The 23,812-nt window shown below is 48.9% G+C and overlaps 1 protein-coding gene across 1 annotated transcript; it reads left to right on the top strand.

Moving 5' to 3' along the window:
• Positions 1–13,874: 13,874 nt before the first annotated feature.
• On the top strand, positions 13,875–22,302 carry SIX3 (SIX homeobox 3). The gene is made up of 2 exons (XM_086927790.1): positions 13,875–14,751; positions 18,765–22,302. Exons 1-2 carry the CDS (start codon positions 14,018–14,020, stop codon positions 18,961–18,963), a joined length of 933 nt encoding a protein of 310 aa, XP_086783916.1. The 5' UTR covers positions 13,875–14,017; the 3' UTR covers positions 18,964–22,302.
• Positions 22,303–23,812: the final 1,510 nt, after the last annotated feature.

Here is a 23,812-nt window from a genome sequence, read left to right as displayed (position 1 = left end):
TCTTGGCCATTTGTAGTATCTCACTGGGACCCTGCCCCCCCCCCCCCCGCATCAGACCCACAAGCGCTATGGGGTCAGGTTACCCTTACCCCTAGCTACAAATAAATAGTGTTTTAGGACCCTTTTCATGGCCCCGATTAAAAAATCTCCCTTAAATTTTTAATGAAGGAGCTGAGGTGGATTAACTTTTGGGGGGGAAAGTTTCGTGAAGATTTGCCATATGGCGTCAAAGTTAGTAGCAAAACAAAAAATACTCCTCCAATTCAAAAGCAGACTTAAGTACAACTACGAAGTGGGGAGCCTGTAATATATGCTTTCTCTCAATGCAAGCCTATTGAACCTAATCACCTGACAGAAACTTAATGTTAGAAAAAAATGATCTAATGATCAGGGGTGGGCAGGAACTTCTCTCTGGGGAAGCACAAGGCATCTGTGAGGAGGAGGTATAATTAATAAATACCATCCTGGGCACATTATTTTCCTAAAATCTGTCTTCCTTTTGCCAGGTTTGAAAGTGAGATTGAGCTTCTAGGAAATGTAGTAACATGGCTTTTGGGTCTACTTCAACCATGAAAATTAACAAGCACACTCAGAGCTACTGGATGTTTTAAACCAATGCAAAACGATATCCATATTGGATCAGAAAATAGCAATACATTCTTGATCATATACATATAAAAACAACAATACTGCATGAAAAAATATTAGCGTGTGTTAGACTTGGAATCTTTTAGCGTGTTTCCCCTGAGTTTTTGCTTTCTGACCTCCCGGTTTTGACTCTATTTTTGCTGGCGTAGTGTTTCTGGGCACTCTTCTCACTGCTGATCAGTGATAAAGTGCAAGTGCTCCTGCGGTAAATTGTGTTATATATTGGTGTTTCCATGATTGGATATTTGATTTACTTGTTAGTCCCTAGTAAAGCGCACTGAGTGTGCCAGGGCCTGTGACTCAAAAGCTACTACTGGGCCTGCAGCTCTGATTGTGCCACCCACGTAAGTAGCCCTGAAAAGGTAACTCAGACCCACCATTGCGGAATCTGCGTACAGTTTGTAACTGCCATGGCGACTTGGCCAGTGCACACACTTGCCACTCGCTCACCTTCCCTTTTCATATATGTCAGACACTCCTAAGGTACGCCCCAGGTACCCCTGTGGGCCGGGTGTAGTGTATGTGAAAGGTAGGACATGCCCTGATGTGTGTGCATGTCTTGATAGCGAATTATTGCCAATTTCGTTTTCCGCTATTTCAAGGCTACTGGTTCCCCATAGGACAGAATGGGGAGTTAGTTTATAACATCTTATAAACATAACTGGCACGGGGAATTAGGTAGGAAAAAAATGTTTAGTATGCATGAACTAAAGATGCATCTTTTAGTGAAGGTGATTTTTACATTCTGTGTTTGAAAATACCCCTTTTAGAAACTATGTGTTTTCTTGCTCAGTCATCCTGTGTGCCTCTGCTGGAATGTGGATTGCCTGTCTGGGTTTTGGATGACAGAGAGCTGGAGAGGAGATTTCCTTGCACCTCAAGGGGCCTAGTCTGCCCCTGATCATGTCAGCTCCACCTCCTGCCAGGAAGTCACACCAGAGAAGGCAGAACTGGTTCTGGCTGGGCACAGACACTCTCTGACTAAGAGATCAAAGGACTTTGGGATATAAATATTGGGGCCCAGACCCCTGAACTTTAGAACTCTTTTGGATCAAGAAGACTGCCTAGAAGAAGAGCTGTGAGGAGGAACTACAAATTTGCTGTGTGCTTTGCTGTGTTGGCCTGCATTTCCTTTGTTCTGTCTTATTCAGTGAAAGGACTTAACTGAACTTTCTGCAATCAACTTTTGTGAGTTTCTCCATGGGCTTGAGGTAGAGCTTGCCCTCTGTTCAAGAAGTCTCAGGAACAGCAAATACTTCAAGCTCTTCTGTCCTCAGCACTGGGGACTGTGTGTTTTTTGTTGCAACAAAAGAAAATGCAACCCGACAGCGTCTACGACGCCACTGCCGACTCTGTGTCCTGAAGGCACCGCAGAGGATGACGCCTGCTGACGCCGTCACCAAGGCACTGATCACACTGCGACCTGTGGGCCCGGCACCCCACACCGCCTCCCTTCACGATGATGCCTTGGTATCCCAGATGACGAAGCTCCACGCTGAAATCTATGCCACTGCTTGCACCGTGGTTCGAGGGTACCGCTCATAAACTTACACGACGCACCGTCCTCATCCCGCACCACAGCCTTGGCCTACCGACGCCGGCACCATTGACTCCAGTTCGTCAGCCATCGACATCGCTTTAGCAACAGCATCACCGATGCTTGCACCGCGACCTGCCAGCACCGCGACAAGCGTCGCATTCACTTCGCACCGCAACCCTGGTCTCACCGACGACGCCATCTGATGCCGCCACCAAGCCTCAGCTCACACCACGACCTGAGGGCACCACATGCCACACCACTGCCCTTCGCACCGCAGCACCCGATACCTGCCGACGCCAGCGCTCCTGACTTCAACAGAGAGGAGTTTGATCTGCAACCTGCGTGACTTTGAGGGCCCCGACGACTCCGGAACCGACCTTCGGGAAACGATGCCTGCAGACGCCGTACTTTCGGATGCTCAACGAGAGGTCGCCAGCGCCCTGCATTTCTAAAAGGTACAGTTTGCGGGTCTTCCCGACACCATAGCTGGCACACAATGCCGCAGTCAATCAGAACTGTTTGGATTTATTTGCTCATGATTCTGTGATAGCCCCAGACGGAGCTATCGACATCAAGGGACTGTTTTTCAACCATAATTTGATAACTGAAGATTTTTGAGTACTGTATTGTGGGTTTTTATCAGTTTTGGTCTTGTCTTAAGTATATAAAAATATTGGATATTTTTCTAAACTTGTCGGGTGTCCTTTTGAAGTGCTTACACTGTATTACTGTTGGTTATGTGCAATGCTTTACACTCTGCCTCTAAGATAAGCCTGACTGCTCGTGCCAAGCTACATATCTAAAAATACAGTACTTAGACTTTAACAGGTAAAAGACAGGACCTGGTGCAGGCCAAATGTCAGTGTGTGATGTATCTCTGAGAGGACAGTGCACTCTTCTCTCAAGGTCCGTGCAATATTACTGTGTACAGGGTCTTTCCTAAGCAGCTCGGTGATAGAGCGCCGGTGCCCATGCACCCGCTGCACCGATGCAGAGTGGAGGCTGGACCTGGTGTAGACCTAATGACAGTGTGTGACATATCTCTTAGAGGACAGGGCACTCCTCTCTCAAGCTCCACTGGATATTACTGTACGGGCGGGGTCTTTCCTAAGCAGCTCGGTGATAGAGCGCCGGTGCCCATGCACCCGCTGCACCGATGGGGAGTGGAGGCTGGACCTGGTGTAGACCTAATGACAGTGTGTGACAGATCTCTTACAGGACAGGGCACTCCTCTCTCAAGCTCCCCTGGATATTACTGTACGGGCGGGGTCTTTCCTAAGCAGCTCGGTGAGAGAATGCCGGTGCCCATGCACCCGCTGCACCGAGGGGGAGTGGAGACTGGACTTGTAGCCAAGATGTTGCTGCTGAATCCCAGGGGTTGTGGAAGGCAGGAAAGAGGGCACTCTCATGTTGGGAGCTAGAGAGGAAGGGTGGTACCTGATGGAAGGCTCCTGAAGCCTCACCTACCGGTCGGTGCAAGCTATCTGAACCGTGCGAATGGGCTCAAAACCCATGTAAGGCCCTATTTTTCCATTTTCTGTCTGCGTAAACGAATTATTTTGCAAATACATTAAAAAAGAAAACGACTCTCCGTTGCACTTCCTCTTTCCAAATATTGTTTTCAGATATCCGTGATTGCCATATGCCAGCCGGTAGGAGCATGTCAGGCCTGAGTGAACGGTGCCCGCTCAAACTGGGGGCCTCGTATCATGTGAAGTTTCTCACGTTGAGATGCTGACCTTGTGTATAGCCATGGTATGCCAACATGTTAACCACATGACTCGGCTGCACATCCTTTCAACACCCTTCCTACCTGCTTCGATGTTTATCTATTAAGTATATTGTTTTCGTTTTGCGTTCTTATTTGCATTTTTCCCCTAATTTTTAATTCACAATCCTGGTTCAACCATTCTCTCAATGGGCAATTACACAGAATAATAGGAATATAAACACTCGTGGTTGTGGCAATAGTGAAAAGCAATGCAAATGGATGGATGGGTGGTTGGATGGATGGAGGAAGGACGGACGGGTGAATGGCTGGAAGCCCAGATGGACGGATGAGAGTACAGATCAATATGGAGGATGAAAGGATGGATGGATGGACAGACGGGTGAATCGATGAAAGAACAGATGAATAGATGAAAAGGGAGGATGGATGGATGGATGGATGGATGGATGGATGGATGGATGGATGGATGGATGGATGGATGGATGGATGGATGGATGGATGGATGGATGGACGGATGGACGGACGGACGGACGGACGGATGGGTGGATGGATGAAAGAACAGATGGATGGATGGATGGATGGATGGATGGATGGATGGATGGATGGATGGATGGATGGATGGATGGATGGATGGATGGATGGATGGACGGGTGGATGGATGAAAGAACAGATGAATAGATGGATGGATGGATGGATGGACGGATGGACGGGCAGACGGACAGAGAGATGCGTGGTTGGATGAAAGAACGGATGAATAGATGAAAAGGGAGGAGAGAGAGATGGATGGATGTATGGGCGGATGGATGGATGGATGGATAGATGGATGGATGGATGGATGGATGGATGGATGGATGGATGGATGGATGGATGGATGGATGATGGATGGATGGATGGATGGATGGATGGATGGATAGATGGATGGATTAAAGAACAGATAAATACCTAAAAAGGAAGTACGGATAGATGGATGGATGGAAGATAGATATAAAAGAAAGATAGATAGATAGATAGATAGATAGATAGATAGATAGATAGACAGACAGACAGACAGACAGATAGATAGATAGATAGATAGATAGATAGATAGATAGATAGATAGATAGATAGATAGATAGATGGATGGATGGATGGATAGATAGATAGATAGATAGATAGATAGATAGATAGATAGATAGATAGATAGATAGATAGATAGATAGATAGATAGATAGATAGATAGATAGATAGATAGATAGATAGATAGATAGATAGATAGATAGATAGATGGATGGATGGATGGATGGATGGATGGATGGATGGATGGATGGATGGATGGATGGATGGATGGATGGATGGATAGATAGATAGATAGATAGATAGATAGATAGATAGATAGATAGATAGATAGATAGATAGATAGATAGATAGATAGATAGATAGATAGATAGATAGATAGATAGATAGATAGATAGATAGATAGATAGATAGATAGATAGAATAAAAAGGAGGATGAATGAATGGATGGATAGATAGATGGATGATTGAAATTAGTGATGGTTGTGCGAGGGGGTGCATGGCCAGGGATGGGTGTGTAAGCGTATGGATGAATAGAGGGATAGACTGACAGACCATTCTGATCACCCAGCACTCGCCATTTAGCTCTTGACTACGACGAATCTCTTGCCTTTGTGCACTCTCTCGCCGAGCTGAAACCGCACATCAGAGCTTGCTGCTGTAGAAGAATTAGAAACCTGCTTTTTTTCAAAAGCATAACAATGAGATGAATACACAATCTAATGAAGCCATCAGAACAAAATGGCGGAGCTCAGTTGTTTTCCTTGTGTGCAGCACAATTCCAAACAATGCTGAAGAACAGCGGCTGCTCACGGGTTTCCAGCTCAGAGTGACATCCGCAGGGGCTAGCTTGAAGGCATGGGGTGTGAACATGGGTTGTGACCCCCCTCCCACCCCAACATACCTCCAAATAAATACATACTTGGCTGGAGAGTTGGGTTTAGAAGCCCTGAATCGGGTCTCCCATGCCTTTGTTGGTTTTTATCGTCCTCCTCGTTTGAAAGGATTTAACTTGTTATTATGGTGTTTTGTTGTTTTATTAGAAACTTAGACAGGGGCCCACTGAAAACCAGTATTGAGCCTGCTCCGCGCGGGAACTGTGCACTCCTAACCTTGGTCGTCCTTCCATCCTTCGGCATACTGTTTTTTGATTGGGAAATGTCTGATTCACTTCACTACCAGTCTTGCATTCCTCTCTCACACGCGCATCTTGAGGCAAACGTTCACCTGCCAGTGGAAGGTCAGGGTGGACTCTGTGAGACATGCCTGGCGTCACACGGGAAGTGCCCGACCAGCAGGAATGCGACCAGGGCAGACTAAATCATTTACCGAAAATAAATTAAGACGTTTTCCCAAATGTAAAAAAACCCTAGTTTGAACTTTGATCAGCAAACGCTACCTTCCCTAGGCAATCTTTTGAGTAAAGAAAAAGTGCTTCTTTTTAATTTAATTTGTCTAAAACGTTGGTTGAAAATAAATAAATCTTAAGAAGTCCCTACAATTTCGTAAGAATTATCTTAAGAAATTCTAATTATATTCCAATTGCTTTTGTGTTCTTAGAGTTAACACACAATATTAGTGAGAGGCAGAAGGCGTTAAGTGCCATCAACAGCCTAAAAGAGAAAGAGAAGGGATAACATGACAAGAGCGCCCCTTTCCCGTTCAGGGACCAGTTCCTCCCTTCACTCACAAGCACAATCAATGCGTCGTGCACCACCTACTGGTGCATTTTATACTGTCGGATGCACACGCATAAACAGAGACAAAAACGTGGAAGATGCAGTGGGGCTCGCGCATTTAGAGGAAAGGCAGCCTGCATGGATGGTGTCAAGCAATTAATTAATCAACATATTAAGTATAAAAATATAACATGGATCGCATGTTTGATTGCCATTTATTTTGCAATGTTTTTTAAAAATTAAGGAATTCTGACCACACACGAGCGCGCGCACAGACACTTAAGTGGGTGTCTCTGTGTGCGTATGTGTGAGTGTTCCTGTATGTATATAACAAATAAGCGTTATAGTAAAAATCAGTTATCACATGTCTCCTTAAATCGAGAAAAAAAAGATATATCGATAATATTTAAATATGTCATTTTAATGGCAATTGCTAAGTGCTTAAGGGGTGAAATGACGTAAAATGGTCCTTGGTATAACGTCATCACATTCAGCCAGTCAACAGCTGACGTTAGCTATTGACACCATAATTTAAAAAAATGCAGAATAGAATTTATCTGGCACTAAATGCACATGGCGCACATCAAACACCGTAAAACTGACATTCGTGCTGTGCAATTTTGTTTGATTGTTTGTAAAGGTTGTCTAACTATCATTCTAGAGAGATACACAGAGAGATTTACCTCACCCGCTTTGTGTGCCTATAGCTGTCTGTTTCAGGACGACACCATCTAAACTGCATCTGTTCGAGTCCACTTATGTTCATTTCTATCAATGCCTTTTTAATGTTGTTTTCCATTAAAAAAAAATATTTTTCCTCACAACAAGAGTGTGGAATAGTACATTTAGCCTAACAAAATTCTCGATAAATAGATAATATATATTTTAGAACGTGTGCAGTGTACAATTGTATTTTACTATCGCTATCTATCTATACGCACACACACACACACATATATTTATACATGAGTATTTGTGTGTGTGTATATATACATATATGAGTGTGTGTGTGTATGTATATATATATATATATATACACACACACATATATATATATATATGTATATGTATATATATATATATATATATATATATATATATATATATATATATATATATATATATATATATATATATATATATATATATATATATATATATATATATATATATATATATATATATATATATATATATATATATATATATATATATATCTCCTCCTTTGGCTTGGCTGTAGCATTAGGAGAATACGATAATACCACGGGGCACTCACGCCTCTTCACGGTTAATAAAAACTACTGTCCCGAAGAATCACAATTGCGCAGTTAATGGGTAATAGCTGCGGTGTGTCCCTTTCACGATGTGATTTGATTTGGACGAGTGTCCTTTTTAGAGGATCAATGGAAGTATGGATTTTAGTGGCGCGCTGCGCCGTGCGAAGGGGGGGTTGGTGTTTGCGCAGCAGCGGTGGTCGCCGGCTCTCCCTGCGCCTCGCAGTGGAAATAAAGTCTGTGGGGATCCATGTACGGAGCGGGGCAAAGGCCAAGACTAGTCTGTGGGTTCGAATGACCTGCTCTGGACTCTTGGGCTCTTTGATTGGTGGTCTCGCCAGCCCACCGCACCTGTCTGTGCATATGTGACGTGGCCTCAATATTACTAGGAGCTGGGTCTGAGTCGAGGCGCCCCGAGAACCCTCCGTGCAATCAGATGAGTCGGCCCTGGCGTCTGGATTTCTTGTTTCTCCTCGTTGTTACCTAAGCCCTTTGTGGCCACTCAACCTCCCTCCTCACTCTCACCCCGGCAACAGTTTGTTGTGAAATGTTTACCTCAATATCAGGAAATACACACAGATAGTAAAATGTGGCCCCTAGGGGCCAAATTGCACCTAGATACCCCTAAGGTTGACGGTAAAGCGGAGGGTACCCCATTGGTAAGGGCGCCTCGACCCACGCGTCCTGCACACAGCGTGTGCACACAGCAGAAATACTTGTTGACTTAAGGTGCACTAAAATGTGCCCAGCTCTGGCACAGAGGTGGCTGCAGGGATCTTGGGTGGTGGCCTGGCTGGGGAGGGGCTGTCTTTACATCGCAGCTCTCCCCCCGGGCGCTTTGCGGGCTCCCTCCCAGGCAGGCCCCTCTTGTGGCGCGCGTCATTAGAAGTAACGAGTTGACGTGAGGTAAACTGCATTGAGGGGCCTGTGCCCCCAGTGTGTGGCGAGGCGTCATTAGCCCGGCTAACAAGGCGTGCAAATGCTCTGATGGGGCCGCTTTCTTGTGCCACCGGGGGCCCCCTTAGCAGGAAGCCCGCTTAATGAGGGTCACTAAAAGCGGCTCATAACATATTCACATTTTCCGCCGCACTAGGAACTTTTTCCGCAGGGGATAAAGTTGAAGCAACTTTGTCGTTGTTTACTGTCGGCTCGCTATTCGAACCCGGGCTTGGCGAGAATTTCTCTCCGAAGCTCTGTTTTTTTCCACGAACCTTTCTGCGCTTTATCGTGCCTGCCTGTCCTGCCCCACAAACATAATTATGTTTTTACAGGTTCAATATGCTAAAAAAGAAAACTCGGCGACGTTTTTTTCTGCGCTTGTGACAGAATTATTAAAGCAGCGTGATGCCTTAATGACACGCCAGTCACCCGACTGCTGTTAATATGTCAGCTCGCGCTGGCACTGCGCGCGCTGCCTTCGTCACTTTCCTCAATTGCGGCATTAACTTCGGAGGGACGGTGTTTATTTCCACGGCTCGTGCTTATCTGCAGGGCCAGCCCTCAATTTCCTATTAATCGGGATTATCGCTTAATATTTCATTTACATTTCTGAGGGGGAGGCCGGCCTTGCTGACTCACTTGTCCCCTATTTCTTTGATTTTACGCGACATTTTGCTGACATCGGCACAGCAGCAAGGAGTTGAAATATAAACTCGCATTGACGGATAGCGCAGTGATTTAGGAATGTTATTGGGTGAATATCTGTAGGATATATTTGGGAAGTGATTGTGTCCTGAACACTCTACATATGTCTGCTAGGACGCCTGTACAAGACATTCCTAATACCCTGTGCGTCCGGCCTATTCATAGTAAAATAGGGTTTCCCCACACATATATATTGGTTGCATAAAATACATTTTATTTCAGTTCCTAGTGTTACCAAGCATGAAACACTTGCCTGGTGAGTCAGGGCTCACAAACAATATACAGCGTTTTACAAAACGTTTTAAAACCATGAATTTGCAGGGATCTGCCACAAACATTTCATCGATGTGCAAACCAGCGCTTTGAAACCTACGAGTTTAAGCGCTTTTAAATGCGTTAAATAAATGACTACATTAAATGTCCTACCTTCGTTCACGAATGTATTTATCATGAGCATGCTTGCGTGCACTGGCTTGAGTCCACTGGTACCGAGGAGGCGCTGGAAAAAAAGAATAGTCGGGTCATTTCGCATCTAAAGCCAAATATTTCCTCACCTGCCGGCCTCGTGGGACATTTTACAGTGGGCCTGTGTCGGCCGTGGGGCATGCTTCGAAGCGGCGAGACGCACTCCACAGCGCGCGCAGACGCTGCTTAGGACTGTATGGTTTGCTCATATTTAGTTTGCTTCAAGCAAGTTGACATCTCACTTGAAGCTTTTTAGGAGATAGATATTTCAGATTTCAGGAGACATCTGTCCTAAAGTCTCTCACCAAGCACAATCACGCGCTTTCAAGAATCAGGCACGCGCACATACACCTGCGTGCGGACACCTAAGTACTGATGGCAGAGAGCTCCTCTGTGCGCCCAGAGGCCTAGCTAGCAATAGTGCAGCGCGTGCAGTGGAGCCGGGACCCTGGGTGCGAGGGCCTACAGCGCTACTCATGGCTGTCTCTGCTCATCACCCGGGGCCCTGGGAGGGAACCTTTTCCTCGTCTGCATTAGGGCCCCTGTTTCTGGGTTCCCTTAGACCCTGGGCACTGCCAGTCTCGGAAGTTCTGGAAGAGTCCCAGAAAGGTATGTTCAACTGTAAGAGGCTGCACAGCAAGTGACTGGGAAATAGACATGGCACATACATAAAGGTTAAAAACGGGCACCCTCCAACTGTAGGGCCCACCTTAAAACTGCTGAGCGATGCCTGGAGCTGGCTGCCGACCGGGACCCTGGCTTGAAGGCCACACTTACAGGGGCGAGGAAAGCTTCTTTGGCGTCCAGTGCGCAGAGCTCCGCCGCCCGCCTTTTGTTTGCGCCTCTGCCGGTGTGATTTCTTGCCGTGCCACCGCGCTCAACCCCGGCTCTCCCTGTCTGCGAGTCCCGGTTCCTACCGGCTCCACGGCCAGCAGCTGCCGCCTCTACAACCCGTCCCCACCCAGGCGTTGGCGCACAAATGTGGGGAGCTCCCGCGCCCCCGCCCGCGCACTTCAGGACAGGAGACGGTGCCCCCTAAGAGGCTCGGGAAGGGCTGTCTCTCCAGCTGCCTACAAGAACTAACTGCAGGCTGCACCCTCCCGGCATGAAATACCGACAGCTCACACGTGAGATCTGCAAATGCTCAGAAAGGCACGGACTGCCTTCCAAGAGGCTGCGCGTCTTCGCCAGCGAGCCACTTGTGTGTGATGCGCGCAAGAGCTCAGCCTGGGCGCAGGGCTGAGGCAGCAGGGTACACCGGAGCGCACCTCTTGAAGGGGCTTCTCAGGACAGCCAAGGCCAGCACAACATTCTACAAACACAGCTGCTACCCACACTAATCAACTGTTTGCCACTTTTTTTATGAACATGTTGCATTAAAGACACACTTCACAGATGGGCCCCAAGTGGAGCACTTTTCATTACATATCCTCGAATATAAACTAGTGCGCTAACTCATCGCCCTTGTCCGGGCAGCGGGAGCAATTGAGTCCAATACACACAGCTCCACAGGGCCCCTCCCTCACGCACCTTCACCACGCACTGACCTTCACAATGCACCCGTGCAGGCCGGGCGCGAGAGCTCGCTGCCCGAGAAAAACAAACGTAACCCAAGCCCACGGAAGAGTAAACTGGAAAGTCAAGATGCGATGCTATTCTCCCCCCCCCCCCCCCCCCCCCCCCCACGAGGAAGACATGTAGCTGCGCTGATGGCAGTTTAGTGGAAGGGCGATGAATGTGTAATACAGTGAAATTCTTCCGGTCGGCTGGGCCTTCCCACTGCCCCATTCAGCTGCCACTTGGCATTATCTCACGAGCAGCGCCCTCTGAAAGGCTCGGCAGCAGTTTAGGAGCCCGGCTCGCGAGCACCCGCCACCGAGAGCGGTTATTTCTACCCTCGTCAGGGCCAAGTCACGCCATGTTTTCGCATTTTAAATGTAATATCGCCTTTCTGTCCCATTGATGCTGGGAGGTAATGCGGGCTCCGTGCGCGGCTTCCAGATCTCCATCGGAATGCAGAACAGATCTTTTTTTTTTCAAGTTTTTGAATTCCTCAATGATTTTTTTTCTTCTTCTAGGAAGGCGGCTTAGGATAATTATTTCAGCTTTATTGAGGACAGATTAGTTGAAGTCTGGACGCCGCGTTTCAATGCGCGTTGTACATGCACCCACAATGCCGCCATTGTTTGCTACTGTGTGTGGGTCCATTCAGAGTGTACACTTTTTAACACCAGGAAAAGTCCCCTCTAAATATACACGGTGCGGCTGGAAAGGCGCTCCTGACCCGTGCAAATCTCTGCACATCCACACCCCCACAGCCACAGAAACCCGACAAAGGGCTGCCGGCCCGAGCGGCTGATTAAGTCTGCTTACAAGCGACATACCTCCTGGCAAAAGTAGTTGCATGGCAGCGAAGTCAAGCGGGCAGTCAGACAGCGTAGGGCACGTGTTTGTGTGTGTGTGTCTGACCGCTTGTGTGGGTGGTTGTCTAGGTTTGCGTGGGGATGCAGGTTTGTTTTCTCCCTGTGTTGATGTTTATCGCCCCCCTTGTGTTAGGGGCTGTGTCGGCGTGTCTGTGTGTGCCTACATTTCTGCGTCTGTACGATTCGGTATGTGTGTGCATGTGTGTGTGTGGGGGAGGGGGGGGGCCTGAGTTGTTACAGTGTCGATGTGTGCGTATTTGTGAACACCTGAGTGGGCCATTGTGTGGCTGTGTTTCTGTGTGTGTGTGGGGGGCGGGGGGGGGGGGGTGCATGCTCCCCTGATTGTGAATGTGTGTGGTATGCGCACTGTGGTTGATGGAAAGATGCTGTGCTGGGGTGTTTATAAATGTGTGGTATGTGGCGTGTGCACGTGTCTGCTAGCCACACTTCATCCACATGCAACTATTTGCGCGCTATGGAGTCTCTGCCTCCGCTAACTCCAGCAGCAGCGGCTAAAACAAACTAAAAGTGTAACTCTGAGCTGGGCTGAAGCGAGGGCTGGGCGCGGGGAGAGGCGTCGGCGCGCACAGACACACGGCACTGCCAGCTGACAGAGCTGGAAAGAGACATCACGCTAAGATCAACAATGTCAGCCCCACTAGTGGCCAAAAAAGGCATGGGCGGCGCGGGACACCAACGGGTTAAACCAAACAGCGGGGAGGGGTGTCCTGCGCGGGCGTCCAATGCAGAGTGCAGGGGCGTCTGCCAGCTCCCAGCAGGGGCAGAGCGGTGCCCTCTGCCACCCCGGGGTCCGCCGCGCGCACGCAGACACCGGGGTCGCCGGCTCCGGGAGGCAGGTTCCAAATGATCTCATCTCTCCTTTCTTCCCCGACACTATTAATGCTCAGATGGGCAGAATGAAGTGAAACTACGTGCAAGTCATGTGTAAACTGCCTCAGCCAGGGGGCCTTTATCCCGGCGTGTATATTCCAGTCGTGCCCATTTATCTACCCCCGTACACACGGCACCTCAGACCCCCACCCCCTGCAGCTCCTTAGCTATAACGAGCCTCGTTAAGATCACAATAATATTCCACCCTCTAATTGCTCGTCCCATTCAAAAAAAGAGTGCCTGCCCAGCTCTTGCGCGCATCCTTGGGTGCAGGGAGAGCCCAATGCCAGGCACAGATAAAATAAAACACACAAAACACAGCATCCTCCTCCTCCTCCTCCTGCTCTCAGCCACTTCCCTCCCCCTGCGCCGAGGGCCGAGTGGTAACAGCCTCTTACGTACGAGGCTATGATTGGCACGCCTGACATTGATTGGCAGCGCAGCCATGGCAACCCCACAACGACACCGGGAAGACCAATAGAAAAGCGAAACAAAATGTTTCAATGCTGCACTCACGGCGGATTTAGGGGAGATATCATGAGGCTGTTGTCATTAGGCGATTGCCCTTGAATCACTGAAATCTCGCCTGTTCCTCAGTTGCTGCTTTTTGTGTGTGTGTTGCATTGTGTGCTCTTTCTCCCTGGTCATTGCACCTCGCTCAGGTCATTCCCATGGTTTTCAGGTCCCCTTTAGAGCTCTATCCCACCCATTTCTTTTTGCCAAACTTCCCGGACCGCTCCTCGCTGCTCCTGGCAGGCGGCGGCACTGGCGGCGGCGGTGGCGGAGGAGGTGGCGGAGGAGGCGGCGGCTCCCGGGCCCCGGAAGAGCTGTCCATGTTCCAGCTGCCCACCCTGAACTTCTCGCCCGAGCAGGTGGCCAGCGTGTGCGAGACGCTGGAGGAGACGGGGGACATCGAGCGGCTGGGCCGCTTCCTGTGGTCGCTGCCGGTGGCGCCCGGGGCGTGCGAGGCCATCAACAAGCACGAGTCCATCCTGCGCGCCCGGGCCGTGGTGGCCTTCCACACGGGCAGCTTCCGCGACCTCTACCACATCCTGGAGAACCACAAGTTCACCAAGGAGTCGCACGGCAAGCTGCAGGCCATGTGGCTGGAGGCGCACTACCAGGAGGCGGAGAAGCTGCGCGGCCGGCCGCTGGGGCCCGTGGACAAGTACCGGGTGCGCAAGAAGTTCCCGCTGCCGCGCACCATCTGGGACGGCGAGCAGAAGACGCACTGCTTCAAGGAGCGGACGCGCAGCCTGCTGCGGGAGTGGTACCTGCAGGACCCCTACCCCAACCCCAGCAAGAAGCGGGAGCTGGCGCAGGCCACCGGCCTCACCCCCACGCAGGTGGGCAACTGGTTCAAGAACCGGCGGCAGCGGGACAGGGCGGCGGCGGCCAAGAACAGGTATGTCTGCGGGAAAACTCTTCCAGAGGCGGCGGGGGGCGGCAGGGAGTGAATGTGGGGGCTCTGGCTGGAGCAGGAATGTATGCGAGGCGCCCTGGCACTGCCACCCATTGAAACCTGCCCTCTGGGCCGCGGCTATCCGGGGGAAACAGAAGCATGAAATGTCCCCCTCCTGACCTAGGCGAGAGAACGCACTTATTTCAACAAAACACGCTCTCAGATCTCTGCTGATTTTCTCTGCCCTTTTAAATAGTCCTTTCCCCCACGCAGGACGGTGCGGGCATGATTTCTCCCTTTGCCAGGCATGTGTTTGCACATGCTGGCACGGGCGATGCTGTTAGATGCAATTAAACCTCACACTCACACCTAAACAGAGCACGCTGCCTCTGCTCAGTACCTTCACAAGTATTTATGTCCAATAAAGTTCAAACGGCTAACAGTGCGCCATTTATCCACACCAGGCGCCCACTGCCAGCCTAAAAACTTGAAAAGAAAGTATCACAAATGTAGGAAAAATCCCCTCAAGCCCAAGTATAAATTACACGTGAAATTATAATTTAACAAAGCGGATATAATCGCCCAACAGTTTAGATTAAAAAGTATTTCTTTGTTTTTCTGCCAACTTTATTTTGGATTTCTGAGCTGTGCAACCTATGCACTTGCTCTAGGCTGGGATTTGTTGAAATTCGTCCACCGACTGTAGCTGCGTGCAGCGCAGCGGGAGAGATGAATAAAGTCACTAATAATGTAACCTTCCCCTTGCAGATCAGAGCACTGTAACCGCAGTACTCTTACATTTTTCCCCAAAGATATACTCAGCAGTGGGCGAACTGTTTGGATATTATGTTGAATAAATAATTACAATCATAAAAAAGTAATTGCATGTGAAGCGATTATGCATTGACACTTTTTACACCAATATTCTAAAATAACTTTTCTTGTGTTTTGGCGTGTACGGCGGTCCCTTCCCTGCTCAGACAAAGGCAGCATTTAAGGTGATTGCACACGCAATGTTTTCTGTTTAATTAGCACAGCATGGGTGTAAACAAAAGCAGTCCCATTGTTTGGCAAATTAATTCCCAAACACTGACAAATCGCGTACTTATTAAAGCCTGTCGATGAGTTAAAATAACACGCTTTATCCGTCTGTTAAACAATAGCAACCATCGGCAAACAATTTTAATATTTATGTATATACATTCAACAAACTTTATGCCTGCTCTTGAATTTATAAATCCACGTATATTTTTAAATATTTTGTATATTCTTCTACACATATGTGCATGTATAAGTGAGCTCTTATGCAAAGCACAAGGCACTTCTTGCTCCAAGAAAGAAAGCAGAAAATGGGCCACTTTCTTTAAATAAGGACTTTTATTTCTTTCGACCTAAATGGGATTCCTTTGCGAAATCTAGAGAAGTGCGGATGTACGTGGGCCGGGGCGGGAGGTCTGTTGCCGACTTTACACCCGTGTTACTAGTTGATTTACATCTATGTTCAGTGTTGTTTCTCGTATAGTGTGATTGAAACATACAATGCTCATTATTTTAGAAAGTTAATTCCCCTCAATATCAATGCTTGTGATCTTCGATTTGTAGACATAACCGTTGACTTAATCGTTTGCATAAATAAGGCAATGTTTGCCTGGGACTGAGTGTAACTGTTTTGATAAACCTGCAACGGGGTGCATATTTCCAGGTTCATTGCATGATTGTCGTGGCAGTTTTTCTGCGTGTTTGTGCCTTGTTTCAAGCATCCGGCAGCTTTACTGTGTGCATGCTGGTTGTTTGCTGCTTGTACGTGCTCGGTGTGAGATGTCAACACGGCGTCCACCTGGTGGGCGCAGTAATCCCGTCTGTAAGCAGACACGGGGGCACTCGTGTAATTATGGCATGTACACAAGCGCGGTAATGCCCGCGCCGGGGGAGCCGGGGGCTCACGACTCTCGAGGCCTGCTGGGAGAAAGTTTAGCGGGCCTCCCTTGACAAGGGGTGCGGGGCTCCGGGGCAGGCAGCTTCACTTGAGAAGGGGGCTCCGGGGGAGGCAGCCTCACTTGAGGGGTGCAGGACACTGGGGGAGGCAGCAGGCAGCCTCCATTGAGGGACGCAGGCCTCCGGAGGAGGCAGCCTCCCTTGAGAAGAGGTACAGGGGTCCTGCGAGGCAGCAGGCAGCATCCCTTGAGAAGGGGTGCTGGGCTCCGGCTTCGCTGAGTGCAGGGGTGCCGTCCGGGGCATCTCATCCAACCTGTGACGTGCTGCGGAAGAGACGGAGCAGCGTTAAGTCTCACGGGCAGCAGCAGACCACTCGTGGTCCCTTAGAGTGCCCGCTCGTGGGACCTCCGAGCTCCTCTTTTTTACTGTCCCTGGGCACAGTCGCTCTCTTTCAGGCCGCGCTGTGCCACCTTCCCCCTCACTGCTGGGTGCGAGGGCAGCCTGCATCTCCCCCAGTGTTACGACATGTGGTGAAGGGCGGTCACTCTCCGAGCCAGATGGGGCTGGGGTGTCTTGAGGAGGTTACTGCGGGGTTCACGCTGCTCACCCAGGTTTCTGGTGGTAGCGGGACTTGAAATGATGCTGTTGCCACATCCTACGCTAATGCCAGCTCACTGGCTGGCATCGCCCCTTTAAAGTTGGCCTTCTTGCAAGTGCATCTGAGTGCAGAAGTAAGGGCCGCGCCTATGATTCAATGGGGAAATGTGTTCGCACCGATGGCCCTAAGTTATTGTGGAACTATGTGCCAAACAGCCAAAATCCACACACACACAGATAGACACACACACTTTCTGCATCATTTCCATTTGGGACAAACAGTGTAGGAATGGGCCACCGAATCACAACCCCCGGGTGACTTGGCGTCTCACCTCCACAGCAGCCTCGGGCGGGTACACGTTACACTGCTCTGCTGGGGATGTTGGAGCCAAGTTGGTTTTGCCCAACGACCCTCCCTGGGCAGTACTTGAGGCACCTTTAGTGTCTGTTGGGGCAGTGCAGGCAGATGGTAAACTGTGTGTGAGGAACGTGGCGTGAGGCTCTTCATTTTTGTTGTGTGTTTGCTGGTGGCAAATAAGGTACAGGAGCCGTGACTAAAGGTTTGTGGTCGTTTTCCGCCAGAGGATGGGCTGTGAAACCTTTTTGGAGTGGGGTGGCATCTTTAGAATGTGCTGGAGACTCTCATTTGGAGATTTGCCGAACTTGCCGTGTTTTGCTGGTTGTGTGGAGTCTATTAAAGCTCAGCTGGAGTTGTTGCAGTGCTTTGTTTTGATGTGTTTGCTGGATGTGCTAGTGACCACTGGGCCAGGGTGCACCGTGAGAGTGCACGTTTCCACGCTCTGTTTTTTGTTTTTGTTTTCTTGATGGCAGCAATTGTGATTTTTAGTGTGTGGGGGACACTGTCAGTGGTGTGTTTGTGGCTGCGATAATACCTGTTAGCATTTATTGAGAGATCCTTCCTTGCGTGTGTTGCCTTTTTGTTGTTGTGATGTGTGTGGTCTGGCCAGCGTACATTGGTCGGTGTGGAGTTGTTGCGGTGCCGTCTTTTAGTGTGCTTTGTGGCAGTGGTGGTAACTGGCAGAGTGTGTTTGAGATTCCTTGGTGGTTCTTTGTGGGGCCGAGCTTTGGGTCTGTCCTGGTGACCCCCGGCCCAGAGTGCGTGTGGAGGCTGTCGCTTCGAAGTGGCGTGGCCGTGCCTTTCTTTGGTGTGTGTGTGTGTGAAGACGGTGGTGGTAACTCCAGGGTGTGTTGACAGATTCCCAGTTGGTACTGCTTTGCTTTGGGTGATGATTGGAGCAGTAACTGGACGTTGTTGTTTTCCCACCACACTGTGTTCAGGCTGTGAGGTGGTGGCAGTCACCTCTGTGTTGTGCTCAGTGATTTGTTTGCGTGTTGTGCTCAGTGATTTGTGTGCGTGTTTTGTTCAGTGATTTGTTTGCCGTGTTGAATTTCTCTTGCCTACAAACCCTCTGACCTTGCCCGTGTTGTTTCTCCCCCTCTCTCTCGCACCTCGCCGGCTCCAGGCTCCAGCACCAGGCGATAGGACAGAGCGGCCTGCGCTCTCTGGCAGACCCCGGCTGCCCGACGCACAGCTCGGCCGAGTCCCCCTCCACGGCGGCCGCCAGCCCCACCACCAGCGTGTCCAGCCTGGCCGAGCGAGCGGACACGGGCACGTCCATCCTCTCGGTCACCTCCAGCGACGAGTCCGAGTGTGAGGTATGATCCGGGCCTGGCCCAGACAGACAGATAGACAGACTCCACCGAGGCATCAGGAACACGGACTCGGAGAGCCGCCATGGACCTGAACTTGGGCACACCGACGGGGGCACGTGACAACTTGCACTCTTCACGGACACGACCCCGGCCCGCGCCGCCCACAGACAGACGGACGGACGCTGACCCGCTTGCATGATGATTCAAACTTGATATCTGGGAAACACACTCTGCCCAACTCCGTTCCGACCCTGAACCAGAAACTCCGCAGAGAGGGAAGTCAGACACCTCCTGTCGCCTTTTTTTGTTGGGTTCCCTTTCTTCTCTGTTTAGTCCAAGTGATGGTCAGCCAAGATGCAATCCTCAGTTTGTTTTTTATTTTTGTTCAGCAGACAATCATTTTCTTCGTAAGCACCTTTTATCTACACTTCTGTCACTGCCTGTGTGGGTACTGGTCAATGTGGAAAAAAGAAAAGTTTATGACTGTAAACAGATTTTTATTTTTATTTCAAAATTTTATATGAATTATGTATATCTGAAATGATTGCGGTCATTTTCCCAGCTTGTAATATATGTGTAGAAATGCTTGTAAATGGATCTGAAAACGGCCCTTGTTTACCTTCGCCTCCCGCTTTTCATTCTTGTCCCTGCTATGTTTCCTTGCCATTTCTTTTCTCTGTCAGTTCTCTCTCCCAGCTTCGCCCATCACTCTCTTCTCTCACTCTCAGAACTCTCTGCCAGTCTCTACTTCCCCGCTCTTTGTCTCTGCCCCACTTTATAACTCTTTTTCTCTCACTCAAAATGTCCTTCTTAGCGAATCATCTATTCCTGTTACACGTGCTGCATTTCTAAATAATTTTTCCGTGCCTCTCTCCTGTCTCATCTTCGTCTCTTTTTGCTCCCTTCGGCCTCTCTCGTGTCTCACCTTCATCTTTTTGCTCCCTTCTCCCCCACTTTCTTTTTCTTGCTTTCTCCAATCCTCTCTGTCAGTGTTTCACACACTTCCTCTCTCTTCTCTTTCATAGTCTCGCTCATTCGCCCTCTCACTTTATCTCTGTACTATCTCCATTATTTCCACCTAGCCTTCCTTCCCCGCTCGTGTTTTCCCTCTGCCCTCTCTTTCATATCTCCCGCTCTGTTTCACTCTCCTCCACTTGCCTCATGGTCTCCCGCTTTCTACATCTCCCTCTCTTGCGAGCTTGTTCTGTTACACCCTGTCCTTCATCTCGCATTTTTGCCTAATATATCGCTTTCATCTTTCTTTTGTCACCTTTCCCATGTTTTCTCTCTCTCTCGCTACCCCCTCTCAGTCTCTTTTTTATTTATCTCTCCATATCTCCACACAACCCCTCTCCCCTCTCGTTCTGTTTCTCTGTTCTGTTTTCTCCCTCGTCTCTCTTCTATTTCTCTGGCTATCTTTTCCCCCTCTCTCCATCTCTCGTCTTTCTATCCCTTCCTTTCTCCTCTCGCCCCTTCTCTCTTTCTTTGTCCCCTCCCTCCACCTCTTTCACTATGCCCAGTCCTCGCTCTCTCCCGCACTTACCGTTCCCAGACAAACCTGACTGTCCGCCCGCCCCCGGGGGCCCAGGAACCCCCGGGCTCTGGAGAGCTTAGGAGCCAGCTGTAGTCATTTTATGCAAAGGCTCTGCTGAGAATCTGATAGCAGCTTACGGCCCCCGCTAAGCTCCCTCGGGCGCCCGCCATTGTTTCCTTAACTTGCGTGTTTATCTATATGTAAAAAGAACTTTCTAAATCAAATACAGTATTCCATTTTCTTATGTATCCAGCGATGTTGGTGTTTTTGTCGACTTTTTATAAAAGATGAGTCTTTTTTCATTCGAAGTAGGGACACGTTTATGGAGACGGTGCAAAAAGCAAAAAAATAAGCACATTAGAAATAATCTGGCCAAAGTCAGGTTTAAGTTGCTGGGCTCAGAGCAAACTGAGTGGAGCAACAACTGTGGAATTGTTGGATTCCGTTGTACATAGCAAAAAGGGGGTGTGATCCTTGCAGACGTGTCTAGGGAGGTACAGTACAGGCTTGGAGTGTGTGGAAAAGCGCGCGAGAGCAGGTGCATCTATAGCTGTAATATGAAAACACATTTTATCAGCACAAAGTCGCAGCTGATCAGGAGCTCGCCACGAGATATCTTCCATTCTGTAGCCTCCACACTTGACCCCCCCTCCCCCAACACACACAGCTCTCCCACCACGTCCGTCCACCACTTCTTACAGGTGCCAAAATATGTATCTGCGGAGCCTCCGGCCCTGCGCATTTCACCCGGGTTTCTCCAACTTGTGGGCCACCGGTGAACCCCGTGAGGCGCGAGGTGGTTATATAACTATGCTCGGCTCTAAATGTAAAGAGAGACCCCCCCCCCCCCCCCCAACACCACCACCACAGTGCCCGAACCTCCAATGCTCGCAGCCACCACCGGTCCAAACACCAAGTAAATGTCGAGGAAGGAGTTTTTCTTTGAATGACTAAGTGCTGTGGCAGCACCCTCTCTCCCGGGGAGAAACTTCTGCCCCGGGCGGCCCCTCAGCCGAGCTCGACGCCAGATGAATTAAAAGGACGTGTTTTTACTTGAAAACGCCATTTTCAACTCGAGCGGGCTGAGCAGGAGCACCAGGAATGTTTTGTCCAAACGCGGAACAAAACGTCACTTCCGATCTTTTTGTATTTGTGTGTGGTAGCCGATTACTTCCCCCACCCGCACGACCCCATTCCAAACATAAAGTGGCCTCCACACCGAGAGGCAGGGGAGCAGAGAGAAGGGCCTGTTCCGCAACTTCTGCCTTAGATACCTTGTTGAAAGGAGTGACAATGTCAAGAGTTGCTGACCTGCCAGTACACTGGCTGACACGATTTTGTAGTTTCCCAGAGGGTGGGAGGACCATCAACCAAACATCCCCTGCGAGCACCCTTTTCAGCTGTGTGGTGTAAGGAAAAGGGAACCACAACGTGAAATGGTGAAATGTGAAGCAATATTCATTTTCAAATAAACCTTGACCTAGACGTTTAAAATCTGGGAACGGATGGGAAGAAGCAACGTAGTTAAATAAGAAATTACTCCCCTCTTTTTGTGAAAATTAAATACCTATCCATTTGTATTTTTTACTCTTTACTGGTGACTTAAACGAATTTGTAAATAATGCAATTGACCTGGAATTTGAACTAGCAGAGACCACTCCTTCCTATCCCCTCCCCACACTCTGCACACACACCCTGTAAGTATTACAATATATTTATATATATATAAATAGTATTCTTGTGCGTTGCTCCAGCACGTGGACACCATGTGTAGAATGCGCGGACCACTTTCAGTCAGGTGCACGCGCCCACGCGCCTCTGGTGAAGCCAAGGAATTATGCGTTTTAAGTTATCGTTTTGTAAGCGATCTGCCATAATATATTTAGTCTAATTATTATTGTTATACCAAAGTCATCGGAAATGTTAATTCCAGAATGACCCTGTGTTGGACTCTAATAAACAGCATACTATTTTTTAAAAGGTACCCTGCTTCTTTTATATCTGGTGTTGTTTTGTGGTGGGGGTTCGCCCTGCGGCCTGCGCATTTTTCCTCTCGTGTTCACTCTCTTAGGGGAATGTTGTGCGGCTAAGTTCCTAGCGCCTAAAACCTTGAAATAGCGCCGTTTTATTAATGCGTAGTATTATGGCGACCAAGGTGCAAGAACTGCTGCGGTATTTGCAGAGTGAAATTATGTATGATACTGTAGCATGAAATGGGTTCCCAACGTGTCTGTCGGTAAAAGTAGAGACAGTAAGTATGCATTGCCATCTCAGCTTCACTATTTGGTCGGATGAGTGATCCTCAGTACAGTAATTGTTTCCCCTCTGAACCACGGTTTTAAAAAAGTGCCCAAATCCGATGGTTTTGGAACTGGCCAAATCCAGTATTAAGCACTATAAACACGTGCTAGCCACCAATATTTCATGTTTACCTGATCAATTTGCTGAAGTATTCTTAACGGAGCAATTAGATATTTATGAAGGGTGCCCCAATGCCAGCGACTCTGGGTCAGCAGACGAGTTGAGGGTCTTGTAAGTCAAGGAGCAGGACAGGTCCGTCCTCAAGACTTTAGCGCTTCTCCAGCCAAAGTGTTAGGGTTCGCATTTAGGCGCTTACAGTGAGGATACAGCGCACTCCTGGCAGCATATCATCGCTGTCGCTGGCATCTGAGAGCACAAATCTCACAATTGACGGCGATAGTTTGATAAACTGAACATGAGATCCTTTTCACAACACTGCTATCCTTGTATTTACATTCCGTTTTCCTTGTTTCCGTTGCGTAAATGTGTCACATAAAACTTGGACACAAGACGTCAAGGGGTTGTGTAAGTGCAGGAGGTGTGCAGTCGCTCCCAACCGTCAAATACGTGTGTATGCATAGTAGCAAACACTTGGTGCTGTTAGCGCACACGGCCTTGTGTGCTCTGAAAGACGGCAGGCGACAACAACATGGCGGCCAGAAAACTGTAATTAGGGTTAGGAAACGTGCACTGTCCTGACACCCCCTAAAACGCACTGCACGTGGGCCCACGGCGACTGTGCGTGGTACGGACTGTCACAAATGCCAATACTTTCTACCAGCCACATACCAATTGTGTACTGCAGAGCAAGACACTCCTACGTCATAAATAAATAACAAATATATCACCCGAGTTCCGTAAATATGGAATTAATCATTTCCACATACTGTTAACATGGGGAAAATTAGGGGAATGCGTTAAACATAGATTTCTTGATGTGCCCAAGACCACACGTTTTGGTCATGTGTGTAAACTTGGATCCAATTCTAAGTTCAATTGGGCCACAGGGGGATCAACTTCACT

This window comes from Lissotriton vulgaris, chromosome 6 (genome assembly GCF_964263255.1).
Source record: "Lissotriton vulgaris chromosome 6, aLisVul1.2, whole genome shotgun sequence".
In the NCBI taxonomy this organism is placed as follows: Eukaryota; Metazoa; Chordata; class Amphibia; order Caudata; family Salamandridae; genus Lissotriton; species Lissotriton vulgaris.
Note: the sequence above shows the minus strand (reverse complement) of the source record. Positions and strands in the feature narration are given on the sequence as shown.

What these genes read in the sequence shown, in the direction of transcription:
- SIX3 (XM_086927790.1), top strand. Translation starts at nt 14,018, where the DNA reads ATGGTTTTCAGGTCCCCTTTAGAGCTCTATCCCACCCATTTCTTTTTG. An exon ending in GCGGCGGCGGCCAAGAACAG is followed by an intron (nt 14,752 to 18,764) that starts GTATGTCTGCGG and finishes CGCCGGCTCCAG; the next exon opens with GCTCCAGCACCAGGCGATAG.